This window comes from Struthio camelus, chromosome 36, assembly GCF_040807025.1.
Source record: "Struthio camelus isolate bStrCam1 chromosome 36, bStrCam1.hap1, whole genome shotgun sequence".
Taxonomy (NCBI): Eukaryota; Metazoa; Chordata; class Aves; order Struthioniformes; family Struthionidae; genus Struthio; species Struthio camelus.
In genome coordinates, this window is record NC_090977.1 from 310,975 (window position 1) to 335,207 (window position 24,233).

General features: G+C 62.1%; 1 protein-coding gene across 3 annotated transcripts; it reads right to left on the minus strand.

The window, feature by feature from the left end:
• Positions 1-480: 480 nt before the first annotated feature.
• Positions 481-19,771, minus strand: GABBR1 (gamma-aminobutyric acid type B receptor subunit 1). 3 transcript variants are annotated; one of them, XM_068923923.1, is made up of 24 exons: positions 19,270-19,771; positions 14,849-14,921; positions 14,318-14,393; positions 13,878-14,081; positions 13,466-13,654; positions 13,059-13,076; positions 11,542-11,702; positions 9,302-9,436; positions 7,938-8,108; positions 7,468-7,569; positions 7,012-7,077; positions 6,215-6,406; positions 5,865-6,107; positions 5,499-5,562; positions 4,896-4,973; positions 4,572-4,722; positions 3,950-4,082; positions 3,563-3,679; positions 3,359-3,466; positions 3,175-3,268; positions 2,819-2,946; positions 2,600-2,728; positions 2,072-2,215; positions 481-1,787 (listed from the first exon to the last, which is right to left on the minus strand). In XM_068923923.1, exons 2-24 carry the CDS (start codon positions 14,882-14,884, stop codon positions 1,539-1,541), a joined length of 2,988 nt encoding a protein of 995 aa, XP_068780024.1. In that variant the 5' UTR covers positions 14,885-14,921; positions 19,270-19,771; the 3' UTR covers positions 481-1,538. The 3 variants fall into 3 exon arrangements, with proteins under 3 accessions (XP_068780024.1, XP_068780023.1, XP_068780022.1); XM_068923922.1 differs by having other exon boundaries at positions 14,849-14,932; XM_068923921.1 differs by lacking the exon at positions 19,270-19,771 and having other exon boundaries at positions 14,849-17,677.
• Between the last annotated feature and the right edge of the window lie 4,462 nt (positions 19,772-24,233).

The window sequence follows — 24,233 nt, forward strand, 5'->3', positions numbered from 1 at the left end:
TCTTCCCTCCTGCTACTTTGCCCTGCTGTGGTGCCTGGCACAACCGTCGCCTTCCCCAGCCCCTATCACCGCCGGCCCCGATACCAGCGGGAGTCAGCCCAGCCCGGCACAGTGACGGTGTTGGGTGTTCGTGTGTGCTTTGGGGGTGTGGGACTTGTACCCGATACTGCAGTAAAGAGGAGAGGGGCTGGGCAGGGACCCCCCCCCCCCCCGGTTTGGGGGTGGTGTGGAAATGGGGAGGTATGTTGTTCCAGAAACAGTCAGATCCTTTTCTCGGGCTTGCTGTCACCCCAAACCCTGAGACTGAGCACCACCCAAGGAGTTATCATGTGCCAAGGAGGGAGGTTGTGACCTGGCTACAGCCCTCTAGTGTTTCAGGGGTAGTTGGGGGTCTGAGCAAGGGCAGCAACCCTAGTTGGGGGAGGTGGTGGGGGGTTACTAGCCTCAAAAAAAACAAAACAAAACAAGATGACAGACAAGTGAGAATAACCAGAGTCTGGTTGTTCACTAAAGTGCGACTGTACATATGAGAAACCAGACCCTGTCATATACAAGTCTGTGCATACAGGACAGTAACCTGACCCAACGGAGCAGTACATACACCTTGATCGAACGTACAGGTAACCAGACCCAGCCACCAACCATCCGACTGTGCTCATGCCTCACTGGAGCTGGGGGTGAGCTACAGTCGGACAATACGTAGGAACCAGACCTGGCTGTACCAACAACTGGCCCCAGTCAGTCATGAGCTACAGCCTGATAGTACATTACAGTAACCCGATCCCAATGTGCAATACGATTTGATTGTACGTACAAGTAACCAGAGGAAGTTGTGCACTAAAGTCTGACTAAACTTACGAGTAACTAGACTCAGTGGTACACTACAGCCTGACAGTAACTTACAGGCATCATGGCCAGCCGCTCCTGACACGAGCCTGGCCCCACGGCCCCACATTGACTGCATCAACAGGCAGACCTGCTCCTAGGCTACAACAACACTGTACAGGGGACTAGCTGAGCACGGTCGCCTGCTACACCCGGGCTGTGTGTACCGGCAGCCTAGCTCCGGCTGTGTGCAACAGTGGTGGTGGGGGGACAACACAGGGAAGTTGTGTGTGCGTGTGTGTAGCAGGGAGGTGGCTGTTTAGGGAGGAGAGGGACACACGTCTGCTGGGCTGTCTGGCTGTGCGCTACAGCCGGAGCAGAGGGATGTGGGTGACTGGAGAGGCAGTTGGGGGGGGGACTTTCCTCGTCAACCCACCGCTCATTCTGCCCCCCCCGGTTGCTTATGAAATAACCTCCCCCCCTCATAGTTTGCCGCTTGACAACAGTCGGAGGCGGGTGACGGGTGGAGGACACACACTGAGCCCAGATTTCCCCAGGCAGAGAGGTGGGCTCAGGGTAAGACAGTGAGCGACTCATTAAAAAAAAAAAAGAGAGAGGCTCCGCCCTCCCTGCTTAGCCCCGCCCCAACCGGCCCCACCCTCCTTAGCCCCGCCCCCCGGCGCTTAGCCCCGCCCCTCCCCGCGGCGGCGGGGTCACTTGTAGAGGAGGTGGACGCGGCTGCCGTCGCAGTTGCCGCGGCCCAGCTTGTCGGCCTGCTCGGAGACGAGGCAGCGCACCAGGGGCAGGCTGGGCTGGTAGAAGGGGGCCGGGGCAGGGGCGGCCCCCAGCCCCGGAGCGAAGTGGTTGTCGGCCTCGCGGGAGGGGTTGGACGACCGTCGGCGCGACCGCAGCTGCTGCCGGTCCTGGAGCTGCTGCCGGAGCTCCGACACCCGCTCCTCCTTCTGCCGGGCGCGGAGGCGGGTGGTGAGCCTGGTGTCCGCCTGTCTGTGCAGCATCCCCCCCCCCCACCCCTTTCCTCTTCCTCCCATGGCTGTCGTGGGGTTGGGGGGCAAGTGGAGTCAAGCTGGGACCCCCAACCCCGCACCGCTCCGGCTGGGGTGTTGAGGTGGTGATACCCCTCCCTGCTCTTTGCACACCTGCATGCTGCCCGGGTGTCAACACCGCTGCCTGTCTCAACACCTCTTCCAGCTGTGCAGGTACCACCCCAGAGTTTTCCCACACCCACCTCAGCAATGATCTTCTCCAGCTCCCTGTTCTCCTTCTCCAGCAGCCGGGACTTCTCTTCTTCGTTGTTGTTGGTGGACGAGCCTGTCTTCATGGTGTCCTGCTGCTCCGACTGCCACTCGCCCCGGGTGATGAGGCGTCGCATCTGCAACCATCCAAGGCTATCAGAGCAGAGCTCCCCCCCCCCCAACCTGACACCCGGAGGCTACACACTCCCCATTCTCCTCTGCCACCTGTGAGAGTCGTCACCCCCCACCCTACACCTGGAGGAGGAACATCCCCAGCTTTCCTCTGCTGCCTGTCAGAGCCAACACCCTGACCCTACATCTGGAGGATGCACTTTTACAGTTGCCTGTCAGAGCCAACAGCCTGACATTACACCCAGATGCACCCACTGAGCCATCCTCTGCCGACTGTCAAGAGACCGGCAGATCTACTGGTAGATACCATTTGGCTGTTCCCTGTCCGGCTTTCAGGCAGAGAAACACCCACTCCCCACCAGCCCCTTCCCCACCAGGTTGTGTGGCACCTTGGGCACGAAAAGGACCACCAGGGTGATGTAGGAGGAGAAGACAACTGCGAGCGAGGCGAAGGCGAAGGCCGCATCCTGCTGGCTGCTGAGGATCATGGTGACGGGTGCGGTGATGAGGCAGAGGACCTACGGGAACAAAGAAATTATGGGGGTCACCATACGGGATGCGGGACAGGGCTATGGCCACCCCTCCTCTAGCTGGCCACCCCACCGTACCGCCACGTTGTAGATGGCCATGCCCACAGCCCGATGGTCATTGATCTTCTCTGTGGACACGCTCTTGGTCTCATAGGCCAGGAAGATGCCAAGCAGCAGCAGCAGCCCCTTGAAGCCATAAAATATCCCTAGAGGGAAGAGGACCAGCGGTCAAAGAGGGGATGGGGGACCCTGTTGGACCTCTGTGGGCTCGTGTGTGCCCATAGGGCTCCTCTGAGCCCCCTGCAATGTGCCCCCCAACCCTAGCTGCACCCACCAGCCTTGCCTGCACTCCAAAGTCCTGCCTGCGCCCCTAGACCTGCTAGTGCCCCCCCAGCCCTTTCCATTCTGTCCCCCCCAGGACCCCATGTGCCCACCAAGCCAGGTGTTCATCTTGGTGGAGCTGCAGTGCTCCAGCTGGGGCAGGATGGAGACGTCGGTGTCCGTCTTGGGCTCCTCCTTGGTGAACTCCTGGGGTGACGGGGTGGGAGAAGGAGCGTGAGTGTCTATGAAGGGGGGGCAGGAGCCTTTGCTGCGAGCTCCCCCCCATCAGTGCCTCACCTCGATGGTGCGATGCAGGGGGTCCACGATTTGCCAGATGAACAGCGTGACCACGTCCAGCCCCACCAGCAGCCCCACAGTGGCATACAGCTTCCAGGGCTCCAGCGTCTGGGCAGGCAGGGGGTCACCGAATCAGCATTGCCCCATAGCACCCCCCCCCACACACACAATGTGCCGAAAATGCCCCACAGGGTTGTCCCTCACCTTCCGCTTCTCTTTCTTCTCCTCCTTCTTGGTGAAGACAGTGTGGACCCACCAGATCTTGGTGAACATGCTGCCGTACGCCAGGCTAAACCCCAGTCCGAGAAGCCAGAGCCGGGCCTGTGAAGGGCATGTGGTGGGTGGGGGAATCCTAGCTGCACCCCCTGGCAACTGTCCTCCACCTGTATGGTTCTGCCTGTACTCCCTCCGGCTGTACCTTCTCTAGATGTACCCATCACCTGGACGCACCCCTTGGTTGCACCCCTTCTGGCTGTACCCATCCCTGGTTGTTCCCATCCCCATCCCTTGGCTGTATGCCTTGGCTGTACCCCTCCACCTGTACCCCCTCTGGCTGTACCCCTACACCTCACCAGCCCTGCCTGTCCTTACCTGGCAGACAAAAGGGAAAAGCCCTGGCCCGATGTGGTACCCGTCCAAGCCCAGGGGGAAGACAGCCGCGAGTGCCAGCGTGCAGCCCACAGCCGTCATGTTGTTCAGGTACGGCTGGGAGTTCTGGATGTACCTGGAGGGGGAGTGATGCGTTAACACCTTTCCTTCAAAGGAAAAGAAAGAAGGAAAAGCTGACGGTAGCATCTATGCAGCAATATAACGAATGCTGATTTAAAGGAAATGATGAAGTGTTGCTGTTTGTTTGTCTTTGGGGAGAAATGGGACTGACAGATAACAAGCCCTGGCAAAGGGAGGGTGGAAACCACGTGCTACGGTTAGACCCTTAATAGCACCAGAAACTCCTACAGAGCGTGCTGCTCCCGCTTGGGTAACGAGGATAACTATTAATAGCAACCTTTGTTATTTTTTTGGCTTCTGTAGATAGCAGGCGAGAATAAATAATCCCTTCCACCCCTGTGGGTATTGATAACCATATGCTGCTTTGCTTCTGCGGTTGTGTTTTAGCATACAGGCAGGTATGAAGCGGACGAGCTGTAACACTTGCCCTACACCCGGGGACGATGGTGTGGGGCCATGCAGCGGGGCAGATGGGTTTACTCACCGGACATGCCCGTTGTAGATGTTGAAAGCCAGGCAGATGATGGCCAGCAGGATGCCCAGCGAGGCCAGCACCGAGACAGAGATGAAGAGCTTCTGGGACAGGAACCGGAAGGTGGTGATGACCTTGGTGTAGTCAGCTGGCGGTGCACCTCCTGCAGAGCCCATGGCGCAATCAGGGGTATGGAGGGGAATTCAGAGTCCTTCCCCAACCCTTCCCTATGGCAAGGACCACCCCCCCAACCCCAGCCTCGGGGGATCTCACAAGCACCAGGAACCCCTTCAACATCCCTCTCCAGGCACCACCGAGCCCCCAGGCCCCTCTCACCAATCCACTTGTCGTTGTTGTACCAGGACAGGTTGTCCTTCGTGCTGTCGTAATAGCCGATCTTCTTGTAGACACCACCTGCATGGGGAGCAGGGGTGGGTCAGGCAGGAGGGAAGGAGGCACAGCCCCCCTTCAACACCCCTCCAAACTACAGTGTTTCTGCACACTCCCACCCAGACAACCTCCCTCTGTCACACACAGGAGCGGCTGTTGTGTGCGGTAAGGGTTGTTGGAGGGGCTTTGATGCTGTGATTATTTTGCTGCTGTCTTTTCTAAGGCAGCTTCACTGTTGCTGGCAGTGTGGAAGGGGGGGTGGAGCCCATCATGTTGTTGTGTGTGAGCTGGGGCGGTGTTGTGGTGCTGTATTGCCGGATGTCATTGTTGTGATGTTGCCCTGTACAGCTGTCTCATACTGCAGCCTGCAGTTGTGACCCTGTGTCACAAGTGTTGTGTTCACTCACACCAGCGGTAGGGTGTTGCCACATGCTGTGGCATGGGGCTGAGGTTGCTGCGGTGGTTGTGTGTGAAGGGGTGTTGCAGGATGCTCAGTGGTGGTTGCCTCGTGCTGTCACTCGGTTGCTGCTGCTGCCTGCGCTCTCTCACCTTGCAGCTGCTCAATGAGGGTCCAGGCCATGCGGGAGCCGCTGGCGTCAAAGACGACGTGGCCCTGCGTCGTGGGATGGAGATGGGTGTCAGGACCCCATGGTGCTGCCGGTGTCCCAGCAGGCAGTGGGACCATGTGCCCAGAGACATGTCAGGGGACAAAGTTTGACAGTTTTCAGTGTTCTGGGAGTTTTAGGGGTGGCTCATGGGGACAACCTTGAAGGTGGAGGAGATGGGGACATGGGAAACCTAGCTGGTGAGAGGGGACTATGGTGGGGCCAGGGATGTGCAGGTGCCCAGGTGCGTATTGGGGAGGGGAGGTCACATGAGCTCTGGGGCCAGATGTGCTCAGACCAGGCAACGCACCGAGACACCCTCGAAAGCGGAGGAGTTGAGTGCCCGGTAGATCTCGTCGGTGATGTTCTTGTTATTGTAGTTGAAGTCCTCCAGGCGCAGCCCCTTTTTGACCAGCTCTGCCGAGGTCTTGTTGAGGGCCAGGGCCAGGGCCCAGATGGCATCGTAGGCTAGCGGCGCCTCCTGGAAACCGCCTGTCTCCTCAGGGTTCTTGCCCAGCCGCTTCTGCAGCTTCTCAATGAACTCCTGGGAGGTCTGGGGGAGGGTGAGAAGGTGGTCACGTGGCAGGTGGGACAGAGTAGAGCCCTGGGACCCTTGCTGCCCTGCTGACCTCCCCATTGGGCTGTCGCCCTTTCTTGTACCATGTTGGAGATGCTGCGAGTGTTCTCGGGGTTGAGCATGACGATCTCTGTGGTGACGTGCCCCTCCACGGCCTCTGCCATCTCCGCCTCGGTGCAGTTGATGGCCGGGTCCTTGATGCGAAACCAGTTGTCGGCGTACCAGCCAATTAGGAACCAGACGTACTTCTTGCCGTACAGCTTCTCCTTGTAGACCTGTGTGGGGCGAGGTGCAGCACTGAGGCGGTGGCTCAGAGTGAGACTTCAGCGCTGTCCACCCAGCCCCACTGCTCACCTCACCTCCCCATGTCCCCTTGTCCAGCCAGATGCCTTCCCTCCTCGCACCACCTTCTCCAGCCATCCCACTACCCACCCAGCTATCAACATCTCCATCCGTCCTTCACCTTCCATCCCATCCAGCTGCCCTCCTTCTCCCCATCCTTCCATCCTTCGCCTCATTCACCCTTCACTCAGCTGTCGCCCTTTTCCCCATCCAGCCAGGCATCCATCCATCCTTCACTCTTCACCATGAGCCTCTAGTCTCCCATTTCGCTTCACACCATCCACCTGCCCACAATCCAACAATCCTATCCTATATCTATCCATACTTTTACCCATCCCTCCTCTCCTACTCCATTCTATTCACTCACCTGTACCTCTCACCACCAGCCCATCCCACCATCCATCATCCCACTTCCATCCCTCTGTCCATCCATCCCTCCTCACTGCAATTCACCCACGCTCCCATCCTCCTACATGCCAGCCCATGTGCCCGCCTGCACAGCCTCTACCCTTTCTACCACGCACACCTCTGCTCTCACCTCACAGAAGACTTTACGTGCCTCCGTCTCGTAGAAGAGTCCCACAATGATACGGGCATCCTGACGCTGCAGGGACAGGTCACCCTGGGGTTTGACTTCTCTTGGTGCACAGAGAGCCACCCCACCCAGCCTCTTTTGCACCACTTTGTCTACATTTGCATGGCAGGGCTGATACAGTCCATGACAGAGGAGACTTTGAACCTGGGGACTGCACGTGCGTGGCCAGGTCAAGGGCATTGCTCTTTCCATGGGCCCGTCTCCTGGCCAGAGGAGATGCATGTTCAGACTCCCACCTCGACCTGAATGCTGGGCATCCTGGGATGTCTCTGCTCCCAACTCTGGCCACCTGTGCTCTTTTTGGGGTGCAGGGCATGGCTCCGGCTGCACCCCGATGGCTGGGGGTACCAGGGGGAGGACTGCAGGATGGGGACATGCCATGAGTCCAGGCGGGCTTACCTTGAGGTTACGAACAGGCGCGGCGGGGTCAGAGAAGAAACTCTGGCGGAAGGTGATCTCGAGGCCAGCTTCCTTCACCCGCTGGTCCAGGTCGTCGAGGGTCTGGCACGGGGTGGGTGGATGGGGAGCAGGCAGAGGAGGGGCAGGCAGATGGGGGACAGGAGGGAAAGAGAGTGCAGAGTGAGTCTGGGGAGGACGGAGGGGTTGGAAGCACCAAGCAGGGGCTCTGGGGCAGGTTGCTTGCCAAGGCTTGGTGTTACTGAAGGAGGGAACTGAATCTGGAGCTGGACATTGCTGGCTCCAGGTTGGGGGGTGCCGGGTGGAGGTGAGAGGTTGTGGGAAGAGTTTGGGGGGCAAGGGGCAAGGCAGGAGGTGGGAGGCACAATGCAGCAGGCGGAGGTTGTGGGATGGGGTTGGAGATGAGGGGCAGGGCTTGAGCGGGGTCGGGGGTGGAGTGCCCGCGTGCGTACCGAGGTGAAGACCTCCGTGGTCTGCTGGATGGTGGCAATCTTGGTCCAGCCCCACTTCTTGAAGAGCTGGACGCGCGTGGGGTTGTGCAGGGTGGCCGAGGGGTGGGTGCGGAAGAAGGTGGGGAAGCGCTGGCGGTTGGATAGGGCTGGGGAGCTCGAGCCGTACGACAGCTGCAAGGCAGGGGGTAGAGAGGAGCTGTGAGTACCGAACAGCCGTCCCTACCCCTACAGCCACGCGCATCTTCCTGCCCTGACATGGGGCAGCAATCACTTCGCACCAGAGGACAACACAAGGACAGAAACCGCTCGCTCTGGAGACATCCTTGTCTACCCCCAAGCTCACAAACAACTGGACACAAAACAACCGTCAGCAGCTGCAACGTGAGCATCTCAATGCACACCACTGACAACTGTACGCGCGCTGACAACGGCTGCTGAGCTGGCAACAGCAACACAAGCCAGGAATCACAGCACAACAACAGCTACTACACAGGTGCGGGCATCACCGCAAACATGCTGGCAACAAGCCCACATGAGAGCCAGCAACAACCAGGCATGTGGCAACAACCAGACGTGACAACAACCAGACATGCAGTAAGGACAGCAAATGTAGGAACACCTGCATGCCCAGCAACAGCTGCTCATGTCAACAACGGTTCATCTGGCAACAGGTACACACGTGGCAACAGCTACACATGGAGCAACAACCTCAAAGCAACAGCCACACACATAGCAACAATTGCATACACAGCAGTAGCTGCCTGCCCAGCAATATTTGCACATAGGACAACAGTACAGTAATCGTAACAGCCACAGCCTCAGTGACAATTGTAGCTACAACCGTGCAGACAGCAACAGCTGTACTTTCCTCCATAAATATCTAATCTCATCTCTGTGCATGTGTGTGTGATGGCACACACATGCATGCACACCCAACCACTTCCTCACTGTGAAGCAAACACAAACACACTAGCAGCTACACCCTGAAACAACCACCCCTCACATACACCCTGATAGAACCGCACACACTGCTGCTTCACTGCCAGTGACCACCAGACCCTAAGAGAACTCCTACCACCCTGTGACAACTCACCACTGTCACCACAATGCACTCCCCACTCCCGCAGAGATGCAACCCAACCCCAACACCCCATGTCCACATCAACCCCTAGTCCAGCAAGGTACACCCTGACAGAGAACAGGTCTCCAAGCTTGGCTGTGCCAGCTTCTACCCTGCCTTGGTCTCCACCTGACCTGCTGTTCCCTGGGGTAAATCCCAGCAAGATGGGAGCAGAAGGCAGGAGCCAAGGCGGGGGGTCACCCACCCTCGTCCCCCCGTGTCCCTGCTGGGGGTTGCTCCTCACCACGATGAGGTTCCACATGCGGGCGGCCTCGGCCACCAGCGTGGAGACGCTGCTGCAGCCAGGCATGAGGATAATCTTGATGGGATCGTTGTAGAGCAGCTCGTAGAGATACTTGGTGGCCTGGCCCGGGTCACACTGCAGGGGACGGGGGAGAAGGGGGCAACGAGGGTCAAGCGGCTGCTGGGGACCCCCATCTACCCCCTTCCCCTGGTCCAGAGCCATGGTAGACCTCCATGCTCCCAGCCCAACTCCTCCCAGTCTAACCCACAGACCCCAGCAGCTCCTGGAGAACCCAGGTGTCCAGGCTGTCCCCGCTTGCACCCACAGACCCTACCATCCCAAGGGGACCCAGGTGCTGGGGGTTCACCCTGCTTGGACCCATAGACCCCACCGTCCCCAAGGGGACCCAGGTGTCCGGGCTCCTCCTACAGCTTTGCTTGGCCCATCAGCCCAGGGGACACAGATGTCCTGGCCCCAGGGGGTGCCTGCCTGGATGCCCTGCTCCTTCCGGGCGCCTATGAATAATTCAGGGCATGAAGGCCCAAAAAAGGAGCCAGGCACCGTCACCATGGCAACCCAGTGGCAGGCCCAGCAGCATCCGCTGCCGTGGCAACCAGGCAGCACCAGCCCGGGGTGCGGGAGGGATGGAGGGGGGACCCGGGGGCGGCGGGGCCCAGCACCGGCAGGTGGTGGAGGGTACAGGATGGACGGAGGGACAGCAGGGAATGGGACAGATGGGTCAGGGGGATGGGATGGGGTGCAAGACAGACAGACGTGGGGTAGGGGACCCACAGACGGGGGTGCAGGGTGAGCCCTGGGGGGGATGTGGCACAGGACGGACAGACATGGCTGATGGGACAGACGGGGGGGCACAGATGAAGGTATGAGATGGGGGGGGGCAGGACAGACCGCAGGATAGGGGGCTCACATGGGGATGCAGGGTGGGCATTTGGGGGGATTTGACATAGGGTGCAGGAGGAACAGGGAGCAGGACAGACAGACAGGGTGCAGGACGGGCAGACGGGGTTCCCTCCCCACCGGCCTCCGAGAGTCTCTGCCTCCGTGTTGCCCCCATCTCCTTTGGCTCTCAGCTCCTTCTCTGCTGCACCCCGTCCCCCCCATGGCCCGCTGTCCCCCACAGCTCCTGCCCTCTGCCTGCCCCCCAGCACCTCGGCCCATGCCTGCTGCCCCCCATGGCCCCATTTCAGCACACCCCAAGACTCCTCCATGCCTCCTGCACCCCACAACTCACCCCTGGGGCCCCCTGGCACCCCACCACTGCCCTGGGGCCCCCAAGCCCTGCCCCCGGGCCCCCAGCAACACCTCCCTGCCCAACAGCCCCCCCATCCAACTGCTGTGCCCCCAAGTCCCCATTGGTCCTGCAGCCCCATCCTGCCCCAAAGCCCTGCAAAACCTCCCCATATCCCCCCCCCCCAATTATGGCCCAGGCCCCCTTCCTACCTCCCCTACCCCCCTTTCCCATGCCCCTGCTGCTCCTGGCTCCCTGGCCCCTCTGCCCACACGCTATGGGGTGCCCCATGTCACCAGTGCCCCCTTCCAGGCCCTGCATCACCAGTCCGGCTCCCGCTGCCCCGCCAGCCCCCCTGCCCCACATCCCCCCATGCTGGCTCCCTGCGGCCCTGGCCCCGTGCTCCTGCCACCTCTCCCTTGCAGCCCGGCCCCGTACGGGACGGCTTTATCCCAGGGCTGCTGGGTCCTCGCCCTCCTTCGGGCCCAGCATGTCCCCCACCTCCTGCCCGTGCCCTAAATACCCTCGGTGCCTCCTATTCTCAGCCTGGACCCACTGCCCTATATACCTGCCCCATCCCTGAACCCCATCCTGTGCCCCTGCCCTGTATACCTGCCCCATCTCTGCCATCTGTCCTATATACCTGCCCCATCCCTGCACATCCTGTGCCCCTGCCCTATATACCTGCCCCATCCCTGCCATCCCTCCCATACCCACTGCCCTACATACCTGCCCCATCCCTGCACCCCATCCTGTGCCCCTGCCCTATATACCTGCCCCATCCCTGCCATCCCTCCCCCTACCCCCTGCCCTATATACCTGCCCCATCCCAGCCACCCCATGCCCATGCCCATGCTCTGGGGCACCTTGCCCCATCCCTGCCACCCCATGCTCATGCCCATGCTCTGGGGCACCCTGCTCCATCCCTGCCACCCCATGCCCATACCCATGGTCCGGGGCCCCCCACCCCATCCCGGCCCCCGGCACTCACTTTGCTGTCGTGGTGGATGAGGCGCAGCTCGTAGTCGGGCAGGATGTCCCTCCGGCTGTTGATGTCCTCGAGGGCCATGCGGACGGCGGGCAGGCAGGCCTGGCCCCCGGGCCAGCCCCCGCTCATGGGGAAGAGCGCCCCGACGTGCACGGCCTTCTTGCCTGTGCCCGCCGGCGGGCGCGACACCAGCAAGGCGCTGAGCACCAGGAGCCAGCAGGGCCCGCGGGGAGGCCAGGGGGACGCGGCGGGACGCGCCATGCCGGGTCAGGGCAAGCGGGTGGCACGGCCGAGCCTCGCCATGGTGCGCCCGGGACTGCGGGCGCAGGGTGGCTGATGTCACCGCCGAGCCAGCAGCGAGGCTGGCGGTGCACCCGGAATGGCAATGAGCCGGGGGAGGGATGGAGAGCCGGGCGGAGGGAGGGATGGAGAGTGGAGCGAGGGAGGGATGGAGAGCCGGGCGGAGGGAGGGATGGAGAGCGGAGCGAGGGAGGGATGGAGAGCCAGGCGGAGGGAGGGATGGAGAACCAGGTGGAGGGAGGGATGGAAGGGGCTGGAGGGATGGGGAAAGGGAGGGATGGGGGGATACAGAGAAGGGAGGGGTGGAGGGATGGGGAGGGGAGGGAGGGATACAGAAAGGGGAGGGATGGAGGGAGGGGAGGAACGGTGTGCTGGGGAGAGGGGAGGGCTGGAGGGAAGTGAGGCGGGTGGAGAGCAGGAGGCACAACAGGGATGGAGGGATGGGGGCGGACGGGGGCTGGGGATCAGATGGAGGATGAGGGGAAGGGGCTGAAGAGGTGGCAGGGAGGGTGGAAGGGAGATGGAAGGAGGGAGGGAGGGAGAGGAAAGAGGAGGGAGGGGAGAAGGAGAGCTGGCTGATAGCGGGATGGGGTCCCTGCAGGGAGCATGGGGGTCCCCCCCTCCCTCCAAGGGACACCCCCAGCAGAGGGATGGCACGCAGAGGGGCATGGGGAAGGAGAGGTGGGCCGGGTGGATGGATGGAGGTAGGGGGTGCGGAGGGGTGAACCGAGGGAGGGAAGGGATGGCGTACAGGTTGGATGCAAGGGATAAAGGGATGGATGGGCAAAGCGATGGAGAGATGGAGGGGACGGAGGGGTGCTGGGAATGGACGGATGGACAGCAGGACAGGCAGAGGATGGATAGATGGATGGGGTGGAGGGGGTGGAGGGCTGGAAGGAGGGATGGATGGAGAGATGCAGGAAGAGAGGGATGGATGGGAGAGTGTAGGGGCTGGATGGAAGGTGCACGCTCTGGAGGACGAAGTGCAGCTGGAGGAAGGAGCGGGGCAGGCAGGGTGCAGCAGGGGCACCCGGTGCAGTAAAGCCATGTGGAGCTGGGGTGGGGGGGATCCGATGGCTGCGCACCCCCCGGGGCGGCAATGGGCCTGTGCGGGACCCGGCGTGGCCCTGCTGCCCTGCTCAGAGCTGGGCGTGCTGAGAACAGGCACAGCTCAGTGCAGGTGAGGTGGGGGAGACGGGGCCCATGGCGGGGGCACTCACCTGAGAGAGGGCGACGCACTGCCGGGGTGGGGGAGAAAAGGGGGGTCGAGGGAAACTGAGTCACACAGGGGCACCCCCAATGGGGACCAGTCCTGTCACCCTGATGCCCCTAGTCCCAGAGACATCCCATGGGGACCTGACACCCCTAGTCCCAGAGATGCCCCATGGAGAGCAGAGCCCCTTACTCCAGATACCCCTCACCCCAAAGAAGCCCCATGGAAGATCAGAGGCCTCCAGCCCAGAGACCTCCCATGGGGACCCCAGATGCCCCTCACCCCAGAGACGGCCCACAGGGAGCAGAGCCTCCCCATCTCGACACCCCGGACCCCAGAAACACCCTCCCACACCCCGCCTCCAGCCCGTGGGACCCCGCACCCCGCTCTGTGCCCTGTCCTGCCCCGGCTTACGCTCGCAGACGGGTTTGGGGGTGCTCCAGCGGCCCAGCTTGGTGCAGTTGCTGCGGGTGCTGCCCACGAGGTGGAAGCCGGCATTGCAGCTGTACTCCATCCACGTGCCCTCCACGGGCACCCGCTCCATGGCCCGGGCCACCGCCTGCCCGTTCTCCAGGCTCAGATGCATCTTGGGGCAGGTCCGCACTGCTGGGGGTGCGGGGGGGGTCACCTCTTGCCCCCCACGAGGGGTGACCCCACACCCTGTGTCCCCCCTCTCTCTGAGGACATGGGGCCATGCCCACCTTCCCGCCCGGGGTAGAGCATCACCCTCCTTGCCCCAGCCGCCCTCTCCCCAGCACCCGCTCGCGGCTGGAGCGAGCCCCCCCAGCTTGGCAGGGTGGGGGACACCCAGCGCCTGGACACTCACGGCAACGGCTGGGGTGGCCCATGGCGGTCCATGTGCCGTTGCGTTGGCACTTGCGCACCTTGGGCCCCACAATCTCGCGGTCCGGCCGGCAGACGTATTCGATCTCGTAGTCGAAGGGCAGGAAGCGGACGCTCTGCACCTCCTCCGGGGTGAGGCCCCGGTAGCGGATGCCCCCGTCTCGCGGCGGGTGGATGATCTCGCAGCCTGCGGAGGGGGTGTCACAGCGGACGCTGGGTGGTCGGTTGGGTGGGCTGGGAGGCTTCGGGGTTCGAGCAAGGCAGGTGGAGAGGGGTGCAAGCGCGCGTGTGCATGGACACGTGTACGTGGGTGTGTGCATCAGGGCACACGTGCAAGGTGTCTTTCCACGCTTGCTCATGCAGGTGTGCAGAGTTTGTACGTGCGTCCCCCCGGGCATGGGCAGGGCGGCGGGTCCCACCTACCTTCGGTGAGGTTAACGTGCACGGCCGCCTGGCCGGGCTCCACGGTCAGCACCAGCCCCAGCAGCAGCAGCAGCATCTGCAAGGGCAGCAACGGCACCGCGCTCAGGGGGCACCTTGGGCCAGGGAGGGGCCCTGGCATCCGGGTGCCCCCACTCTAGCTGAGCTTGTCTGACTTTGCTCGGGCACTTTGCCCAGCTCCTGCCTGCCTTTGCCCACACCAGGAGGAGAGGCGCAGCCGTCATCTCTGCCCAGCAAGGTCACTGGCGCCCACAGCACACGTCTCACCATGTGGACAGGCAGCAAATACCCACAAAGAGGTGTACACACACACACACACACACACACACACACACACACACACACACACACACACACACACACACACACACACGCACACGCATGCTTCAGCAGGCACCCACTCATGAGCACTTGCACACATGCGGGGGCACCTTCGACACACGCATCCCCACGCTCAGGCACGCACCCTCACGCATGCACACGCGCGAATGCACGTGCCTTTGCTCCCCTTACCGCATCGTGGGGCAGGCTCCGTCCCTTTCCCTCCATGCTGGCAGATGGCAAGGATGTCCCACTCCGCTGTGCCCTGCAACAGAGCTGACAGCACCCATGATCCAGCCCCATCGAGGACATGTCCCTGCCCCGTCAAGGAGCACCTCATCCTCCCCAGGGCTGCCCTGCCTGGTTTGGACACCTCTGAGCACGTGGTACTGGTGTGGCCACAGAGCCAGTGTCGGGCAGGGCCAGGGTCTCCTGAGGGTGCCCGTGGGGCAGAGGGTACACACGGCGGGACAGGGAGCATGGCAAGGGTGGGTGGGTAGATAAAGGGTCAGGGACAGAGTTAGGTGAACAGATGGAGAAATGGGAGGGCGGCTGTGCAGGTGGGAGGATGTGTGGGTGGATGGAGGGATAAACAGATGGATGGGTAGATGGGCAGATGGATGGACAGGTGAGTGAGTGCATGGATGGGTCAATAGATACATGGATAGGTGGATGGACAGATAAAAAATCAGATCTATAGGTTGGTGGATAGATGGACAGATGGATAGACAAGCAAGCGGGTGGGTAGATGGACAGACAGGCAGGTGGATAGATAAGCAGGAGGGTGGGTGGGTAGGTAGACAGATGGATAGGTGGGTGGATAGGTGGGTGGATGGACAGATGGGTGGACAGATGGGTGGATGGATACGCAGGCAGGAGATGGGTGGGTGGATAGGTGGGTGGATGGACAGATGGGTGGATGGATGGACAGACTGATGGGTGGGTGGATGATTGGACAGATTGACCAACAGGTGGGTGGATGGGTGGGTGGGTGGAAGGACAGATGGAGCAATGGGTGGGTAGATAGGTGGGTGGGTGGAAGGACAGATGGAGCAATGGGTGGGTAGATAGGTGGGTGGGTGGAAGGATGGAGCAATGGGTGGGTAGATAGGTGGGTGGGTGGAAGGACAGATGGAGTGATGGGTGGATAGATAGGTGGGTGGATGAATGGCTGGACGAATGGACAGATGGGTGGAGGGATGGGTGGGTGGACAGACTGGCTGGCTGCTGGTGGGTGGGCAGTAGCTCAGCTGGACAAGATGGCCAGGCTTGAAGGGGAAGTTTGAAGCTGGGTGGCAGGGCCTGGCTGGGCAGACAGCGTGTGTAGGCTCATGGTGGGTGTCAGGGCACACACAGACTGCGCCAACCCGGCCTCGGGTGCCTCCAGGTGCCCCAGGTGCCTGTCTCCCAGGGCTCCCCAGGTACCAATTTCAGATAGGATACACACACACCCGTTTACAACAGCCGCTGCACACACACACACACAGCATGGCCCTTCCTATGCTGCACACACTGCATCCCCACTGTGCGCAGACACACACACGCACACACACACACGCACACACACACGACGCCCCTTGGAGCACAGCCTGCTGCAGGCACACGTGCTGCACCCCCTGTAGCGTACACACCGCTGTACGCACGTGCAAACACACAGCTTCCCACGTGAATCCAGCCCTATGGCGTGCACACGCCGCACCCCCTACAGAATACACCCCGCTGCACTCGCATGCAAACACGTCATCCCCTATAGCGCACACCCCATGGCGTGCACGCACACTGTGCCCAGAGCACACCCCACAGCGTGCACACACACATGCTGATCCCCTGTAGAATACACCCCACTGTGTATACACACACATACAGAGCATCCCCTACAGGCTGTGCACGCCGTGTACAGTGTCTCCTATAATTACTCTCCTGGAGCTCCATTGCATGCACACGGTGTACCCCCTGAAGGGAGTCCTCCAAACCTCACAGCCCTCCTCACACCCTCTCATTCTCCCCACTCCTGGCTTGGTATGCCCGACAGCACACATGTTGCACCATATGCCTGCTGGCTGTGCACAGCCCCTTGCAACAGGGGGCACAGGCAAACCTGGCCCTGCTCCTGGGTGTAGCCCACTGTGGTTGTGTCTGGCACCCTGTAATGTGTGTAGCCCCTCTGCCACGGTTGTTCCCTGCACCTTGCTGTTCCTGCATGGTGCGACTGTTGCCACCAGCACACCCCGCCTGTGGGACATGTCCTTCACCATGCACGTGTCCCACAGCCTTTTGGGAGCACACCAGGCAAGTGGACACCCCACGGCATGGGCATCCGGCTCCTCCCGGGTGGTAACCTGCTGTGAGAGCAAACCTGCTCCAGGTGTAGCCTGGTGTGACACACACTCCCTTTGCAGAGCAGTCCTGTGCCCATATACGCCAACAGCCAGTGCGCTCAGCTGTACCCACACACCTTCAGGGCAACCCACTGCCAAGGCACAGCACAGCACTGACACACAACACCCCACCGCATACATCCTACCTGCACACACACCCCGTGCCATCCACACACTCGTCGCCACGGGCCTGGGGAAGCCAGGCACACTGCAGACGTCCATGTGTCACGCACCCGCACCGTCCCCCTCCGCAGCCGTTGTAAGTCGTACAGGCGCATAGGCTGTCCCTGTCTACACATTCACCACCGAGATGATGCACATGCCCTGCCCCAACTGACACGCGCACAGGGCTGACTACACACACGCTGTCCCCAGTGGCACATGCACAGTGCAGACTACACCCCACTCACACGCGGTGCAAACTACCCCCCATTCACACACAGACAAGGCAAGCTACGTCCCATTTACACATGCACAGTGCACGCTACACCACACTACACCCACACGATGCAAACTACCCCCCGCCTTACACATGCACAGCACAAAGTACACACACTTTGTGCACATACATGCAGCGCAAGCGACACGCGTACAGGCAGTCCTTGCCTACACCGCAATGCAAACTGTACATGCAGGAACACATGTTGGCACACACATTCGCACACTCTACCTGTGCCAGCTACATCCTGCCAGGGACCGCGCATCTCCCCGCGCCCCAAGGGGCCTCATCCAGCATGCACCCTCGACGCAGGCGGGTGGATGCTGTGCGGGTACACACACACACACACACACACACACACACGCAGCACAGGTCCCAGGGGCGCTCACAGCCGCGCGTGCACGCACACCCGGCGTGCGCTGGCCTCCGGACGAGCACTCGGCGCAGCCTCGCTGGCCCCCCGGGAGCCGCCGGGTGCCCGTCGGCCTCTCCGGGCGGTGGGGCCGGATGCGGCCCGGGGGCCGCTCGGCTGCGGTGAACGGAGGGGAGGGAGGCTGCTGGGGGCGGGGGGGGGGGTGCTGGGCCTGCGTCCCAGATAAGCCGAGGCGGAAACAATCGGGGGCAATGAATATTTCATGGGCTGAATAATTTCCGGGCTGGCGCAGGGCGGGCCAGATCCTGGGCCTGGAGGAAGCGGTTGTGGGGAGGGGTGTAGGGCACGGTGGGGGGCATCGTGGAGTCGGGGCACCCTGGGGGGGTGCAGAGGTGAGGGGTAGGGGTGGGATGGGGGGTGCCAGGTCCCACTGAGGGGTGCGGGGCACCCGGGGAGGGTGCAGCACAGGAGGTGGGGTGTCCCCCACCCTGTCCCCCCCCCCCAACACACAGCGCTGCCAGGCCCGGGGGTAATTAGCCCGGGCACTAATCAGAGCTGACAACAAGCGCTAAGCCAGTTGCCTGGTTACTGCTCAGGCAGCGGGGCCCAGCGCAGGACGCAGGCGCTGGTCCCCCCCCCCAGGGCCCCCCAGCACCCAATCCTGCCCCCATCTCCTATCACCCCCCCGGCCCTGCACATCCTCCCGGCCGGCACCGCTGGGGGAAGCTCACAGCAGCCACGGTGCCAGGGATGGTGGCACTGCTGCAGGGAAGCTCGCAGCCCCGGGGGGGAGCCTTTGTAGACTGAGGCCCAGGGTGCTGGGTGCCCCCTGCCCCGGGGGGGAGTCCCCTGACCCCCCCCACCCATGGTGCAACAGGGGTCCAGGTGGGGGGGGCTGTGGGGGGTGCAGAGGTCCCTAGCTGGGGAGGGCTTTGGGGGTGCAGGGGTGCCAGGTTGGGGGTGTGCAGGGGTGCCAGGCTGGGGGGGGGTCCCACTTTGGGGGAGGCAGTGGCAGGGTGCAGCAGTCCCTGCCTGGGGAGGACTTTGGGGGGACAGGGGTCCCAGGTTGGGGAGGAAGCGGGGGGATGCAGGGGGTCGGGGTTGGGAGGGGGGCAGTGGGGATCCCAGGTTGGGGAGGACTTTGGGGGTGCCAGGCTGGGAGGGGATGGGGGGTGCCAGGGTCCCAGGTGGGGGGGGCAGGGGGCTCAGCTGGGGAGGGCTTTGGGGGTGCAGGGGTCCCGGCTCGGCTGGGGGGCTAGGGGAGTACAGGGGGTTATGATGGGGAGGGGAAGGATTTGGGGGGGAGATGTAGGGGGAGGTTCAGACCTTGGGGGAGAAGGGGGGGGTCCTTGGGCACCCCCGTCCTCCGTGAACCCCCCCCCCCCGGTGCCCTCGGCCGGCGCGGGAGGAGCAGGTGCCTTACCTTGGCCTGGTCCGCTGGGATGGAGGGAGGGAGAGCGGGAATGCGGCTGGCAGAGGTGGAGAGGACCCTCTCCCCCGCCTGCGCCGGGCCTGGCGACCAGAGGGGATCCCGGCGATGGAGGGATGGAGAAAAATCTCCGACAGGGAGGGAGAGGGCTCAGCGCCGGAATGACAGGCTGGGAGCGACTCCCGAGAAGGGAGGGATGGGGCGAGCCCGGGGATGGAGGGATGGGGATAAGCAGGGGGATGGAGGGATAGAAACTCCCAGCGCCGAAAGGAAGGGAAAAATCAAGGCGATGGAGGAACAGAGACTCTAAGGAATGGAGGGATAGGGAAAATCGAGGGGATGGAGGGAGAGAGGCTCCCGGGGATGGAGGGCTGAGGAAAACCGGGTGGCCGGAGGGCTACGGCTCCCCGGGAAGGAGGGATGGGGAAAATCGGGGGCCGGAGGCTGGCAGCGCTGGAGGGAGCCGGAGGGCTGGGGGCTCCCGGGGAGGGAGGCCGGGGGGGGGCCGCGGCTCCCGGCGCGCTGGGCGGGGCCGGGCCGGGCCGGGCCGGGGCTCCCCGCCGCGGGAGGGGCCCAGGTGTCCGGGGGGGGGGGGGGGGGGCGGAGAGGAGGCGGCGCCTGCCGGGAGCTGGAGCCGGCGCCGAACCGGGCCCCGATGCGGCTCCGGCTCGGAACCGGCCTCGATGCGGCTCTGGAGCGACCCCGGGCTCGGCCCCGGTCCCGACCCGGATCTGGTCCCGGTCCCGAACCGGCTCCGAGCCGGACCGGGTCCCGGTCCCGAACCGGCTCCGACCCGGATCTGGTCCCGGTCCCGAACCGGCTCCGAGCCGGACCGGGTCCCGGTCCCGAACCGGCTCCGACCCGGATCTGGTCCCGGTCCCGAACCAGCTCCGAGCCGGATCTGGTCCCGGTCCCGAACCGGCTCCGACCCGGACCGAGTCCCGGTCCCGAACCGGCTCCGACCCGGACCGAGTCCCGGTCCCGAACCGGCTCCGAGGCGGACCGAGTCCCGGTCCCGAACCAGCTCCGAGCCGGATCTGGTCCCGGTCCCGAACCGGCTCCGAGCCGGATCTGGTCCCGGTCCTGAACCGGCTCCGAGCCGGATCTGGTCCCGGTCCCGAACCAGCTCCCGCCTGGATCTGGCCCCAGTCCCGAACCGGCTCCGACCTGGATCTGGTCCCAGTCCCGAACCGGCTTCGACCTGGATCTGGTCCCAGTCCCGAACCAGCTCCCGCCTGGATCTGGCCCCAGTCCCGAACCGGCTCTGACCTGGAACCAACCCGGATTGAGCCCTGGTGCGCTCCTCCGTGTGTGTGAGATAGTGCAGAACTGTGTGTGTGTGTGCGCGCTTGTGAACGCGTGCGGTTGTGCGCACGTGCCTGGGTGCAAGTTGTGTGCCCGGGTGTGTTACAGCGAGAGGGGTGTGTGTGTGTGTGTGTGTGTTACACCTGGTGTGTGTGTGTGTTTGTGCATCCCGGGAACTGTCCATGGTGCCTGGACGGGAAGTCGGGAAGGGGTGTAGGGGAGTGTGTGTGTGTGTGTGTGTGTGTGTGTGTGTGTGTGTGTGTGTGTGTGTGTGTGTGTGTGTGTTGCTCTCATGTCTTTGCCCTTCTCTCTCTGACAGCAGGAACACACACACAGATGCTACACCTGTACCAACAGCTGCACACACACTTCCCCACCTCCCCTCTACACCTACACACACGCACAGGTGCACACGCACACCAGCTCCTTACACACCCCTGAGCCCCACACACCCTTCTCACACTCTTACGTGCACATGGGGCTCCCTACGCACACGGATGCACACACACACACACACAACAACCACGCGCACACACACACAGATGTACACCTCCCCCAGCTCTCTACACACGCATGCACGCCCATCGTGGCAAATACACCCGTGCATGCACCCCCAGGTGTGTGCACACATACAGGCACGCACGCACACACCGACGGATGCATTCCTCCACCCCCCAAATCTTACACACGCACAATCTGGGCGCACCCCGCAGCGGCTGCTGCAAGGGGGCTGTATCCTGCCCCCCCGTCTGTCCCCGCTCCCCCTCGTCTGCAGGGCATTACTCTGCCCCGGGGGACTATCCCAGCGCCCTGAGGAGGGCAGAGCCCCATATCGACCCCACTGCTGCCCCTCTGCCCCACACCCCAGAGCTGGGCAGGACTCCTGGGCCCCTCGTGGGTGCCTCAGTTTCCCCAGAGGGGCTACAGCCTCTCCTTGTCACCCAGGGCACGGCAGGGTTAAGCCGGCTCCGGCAGCCGGGCTCCCGCAGGGCCGAGGTGGCTCTGGCCCCCGGGAGCTCTGATCCGCGGCAGGAGGCCTCTGATCCCAGCTCCGGCGCCTGCGGCGCCCACGTGGCAGGAGCGTCCGGGCCTTGCTCGCCCTCGCGAGCGCTGCCCCGGCTGGAGCCGGGATCACAGGCTGCTTGGTGCTGAGCACCGCAGCACCGTGCCTCCCGCACCGCTGCACGGGGCTCGGCACCTCTGTGCAGCCCTGCAAGCTGCAGGGAACTCAGCACCCTTCCTGCTGCACCCATGCACCCCGCGTGGGGCTCAGCACCCTTCCTGCTGCACCTCCCACACTGCTGCATGGTGCTCAGCACACACAGCTGTGCACACCCATGCACAGACACACATATGCACACCCCATAAGGAGCATGACCGTTCTCTGCCAAAACCGGTTTTCCCTGGAAAAACGCAGAGGCTGAGGAAGGAGCTGCTGTTCCATGGGGGGGGGACGGTGAGATGCCACTGAAAACCAGACAAGCCGCCATGAGTTACAACACCCCATTTTGATTTTGAGTGGCATCTTCTCTTTTTAAACATTCAGATGAAAAAAATGAGGATTTTCCACCGCAAACATCTACGACGCTGGAGATGTTTTAATGGGAGCCCTTCAAGGAACTTTGCTGACAACACCGAAAATAGATGGGAAAAGTGACTCCTCCCCCCCCCCCCTTTTTTTTGCCCTCCAACCTTGCACTCAGCCAGGGGAGGTGGAAGCAGGAAAACATCAGCGATGGCAGAAGGCAAATTGCTCTTTCCAGTGGAAAATCCCGAGTCAGCAGGCGATGCTGCCGGGCAGGGCTGTGCCTGGGGGACCCGGCTCGCCGCCGCGCGTCCGGCCGAGCAGGAGTCACGAGGGCCCAGACCAGGGGGCCGGCTGCCACGTGAGCCGGCAGGGGAAAGCGCTTTGCAGCCCCTCTGCAAGCACTCGCCCTAACGTCTGGCGAAGCACAGTTAAAAGCCTCTGTCTGGGCCGGGCTCCCTTTGAAGCAGAAATAGGTGCTTGGTTGGAGAGATTCCCCCTCCCTCCTCCATCCGCTGGTAAACAGCTAAATTAGGTCAAGGAGCTGGGATTGGCGCGGATGCGTCCTTGCTCGCTGCGTGTCTTCCCCACGGAGGAAGAGCTGCTCGGCCGGCACGGCTTGAGGGCCGGGCACCAGCCCTTGCCCACTAACATCCCATATTCCCCAGGATTTGGTTACCCATCGGCTTGGAGTTGCTCTTGCCACAGGAGCAGGGTGCTGTGGAGTCACAGTGCCGGAGGCAGAGCCCCATGTCCATGAGAGTCCCCAGGTGCTGACAGGGCCGTATCCAGCCCCACAGCTTGCCCCGTCACACTGGAAGCGGGCACCAAGCAGGGCTGGACTACGCTGGAACGGGATCAAGCTGAACCACAAATGCAACAAGGAGGAAGGGTGCAAAAGGGGCTGTGCCCATGAGACTCCCCCAGCCTGTCCCTGGACATGCTGAGTCAGCCTCACAGGGGACCACACCAACGATTTGCGTGGATGATCATGGGACAGTGCCTGGGAACGTAGCCTGATGCCATCAATTTAGCCTGATAGATGCAACCAGCAGCCCAAATTTTAAAGTTTCCTCTGCCTGTTTTATCTAGATTGGGAAGATAAAGCTAAAACTTGCAGGCGGGAACTAGAGCTGCTTGGGAGCCTGTGACAAGGACATGAATCTTGTGTTCAAACGGGGAATAAAGTCACTAATAGGCACCCACATGGATTCAGCATCTCCTCCAGACTTGGGTGGACTATGTGAAGACACTAGCAAGCCACTTTGAGATGAAGAACAGTTTTCCTTGCAGACCTCTGCATCTCCCCCAGCCACAGAGATCTCCCCAGGTCCCAGAGCACCCTCAGGGAGCAAGGTGAGCAGGGGGCAGCCCCAAGCCCAGGACACCTCCTTGGAGAGGAGGCACAGCCCGGGGTGAGCTGGGAAGCCAGTCTGTGGGTCAGGACCTAGGGCAGCAAGGTCTATGACCAGGCATGGACACAGTAGGGGCAAAGCTGCTCTGATGAAGCTGGGGAAAGAGCTGAGGGTCCAGGGCTGAACTTAAAAAGAGTCTGGGGCCATGGGTCCCAGGTGGAACTGCTCAGGGCAATTAAGGCCTATTAGTGCCTTAAGTAAAAGGCTGCTCAGAGCTGAGGTGTCTTGGTTTTGTGTGGGGACCAGGGCCTCATTTCCTATCCAGTAGCTGTATCTTGGTTTCTCTCATCCTTCTGTTGCTTCTTGGCTCAGGAAAACCTGTTGGTGTGTATGTAAAACCATGAAACATCCTCATGGCTCTGAGTCCATCCTCTTGTCTTGCTTTTTTTGTGAACCTGCTCCCTGTTTCCAGGTGGTAACTGGGGAATAAACTTTCTTTTACAGCTACCCCAATGACCTGTCCTTTGGGCTGAGCCTGCATCCATTGCTCTACCTCCTCGTGAAGACGGGTTATTGAGTGGTAACCCCAACACCCAGATCCCAACCACCGCTGCAGACCCGGTCTAGAGATTCAATCAACTGGTGTCAACAGGTAAAACCTTTGTGTCTGACAGCCCAAAATTATCTTCCCTGAGCCACTAGCAAAAGCATTTTTGTAAGAAAGATGAGGATGTGAGCTGGGAGGAAAGCTGAGCCCTGCTGGGGTGAGGGAA

What these genes read in the sequence shown, in the direction of transcription:
- GABBR1 (XM_068923921.1), bottom strand. Translation starts at nt 14,968, where the DNA reads ATGTCCTCGATGGGGCTGGATCATGGGTGCTGTCAGCTCTGTTGCAGG. An exon ending in GGGCCACCCCAGCCGTTGCC is followed by an intron (nt 13,655 to 13,877) that starts GTGAGTGTCCAG and finishes CACCCCCAGCAG; the next exon opens with TGCGGACCTGCCCCAAGATG. An exon ending in CCCTGCATCGCACCATCGAG is followed by an intron (nt 3,269 to 3,358) that starts GTGAGGCACTGA and finishes CCGTCACCCCAG; the next exon opens with GAGTTCACCAAGGAGGAGCC.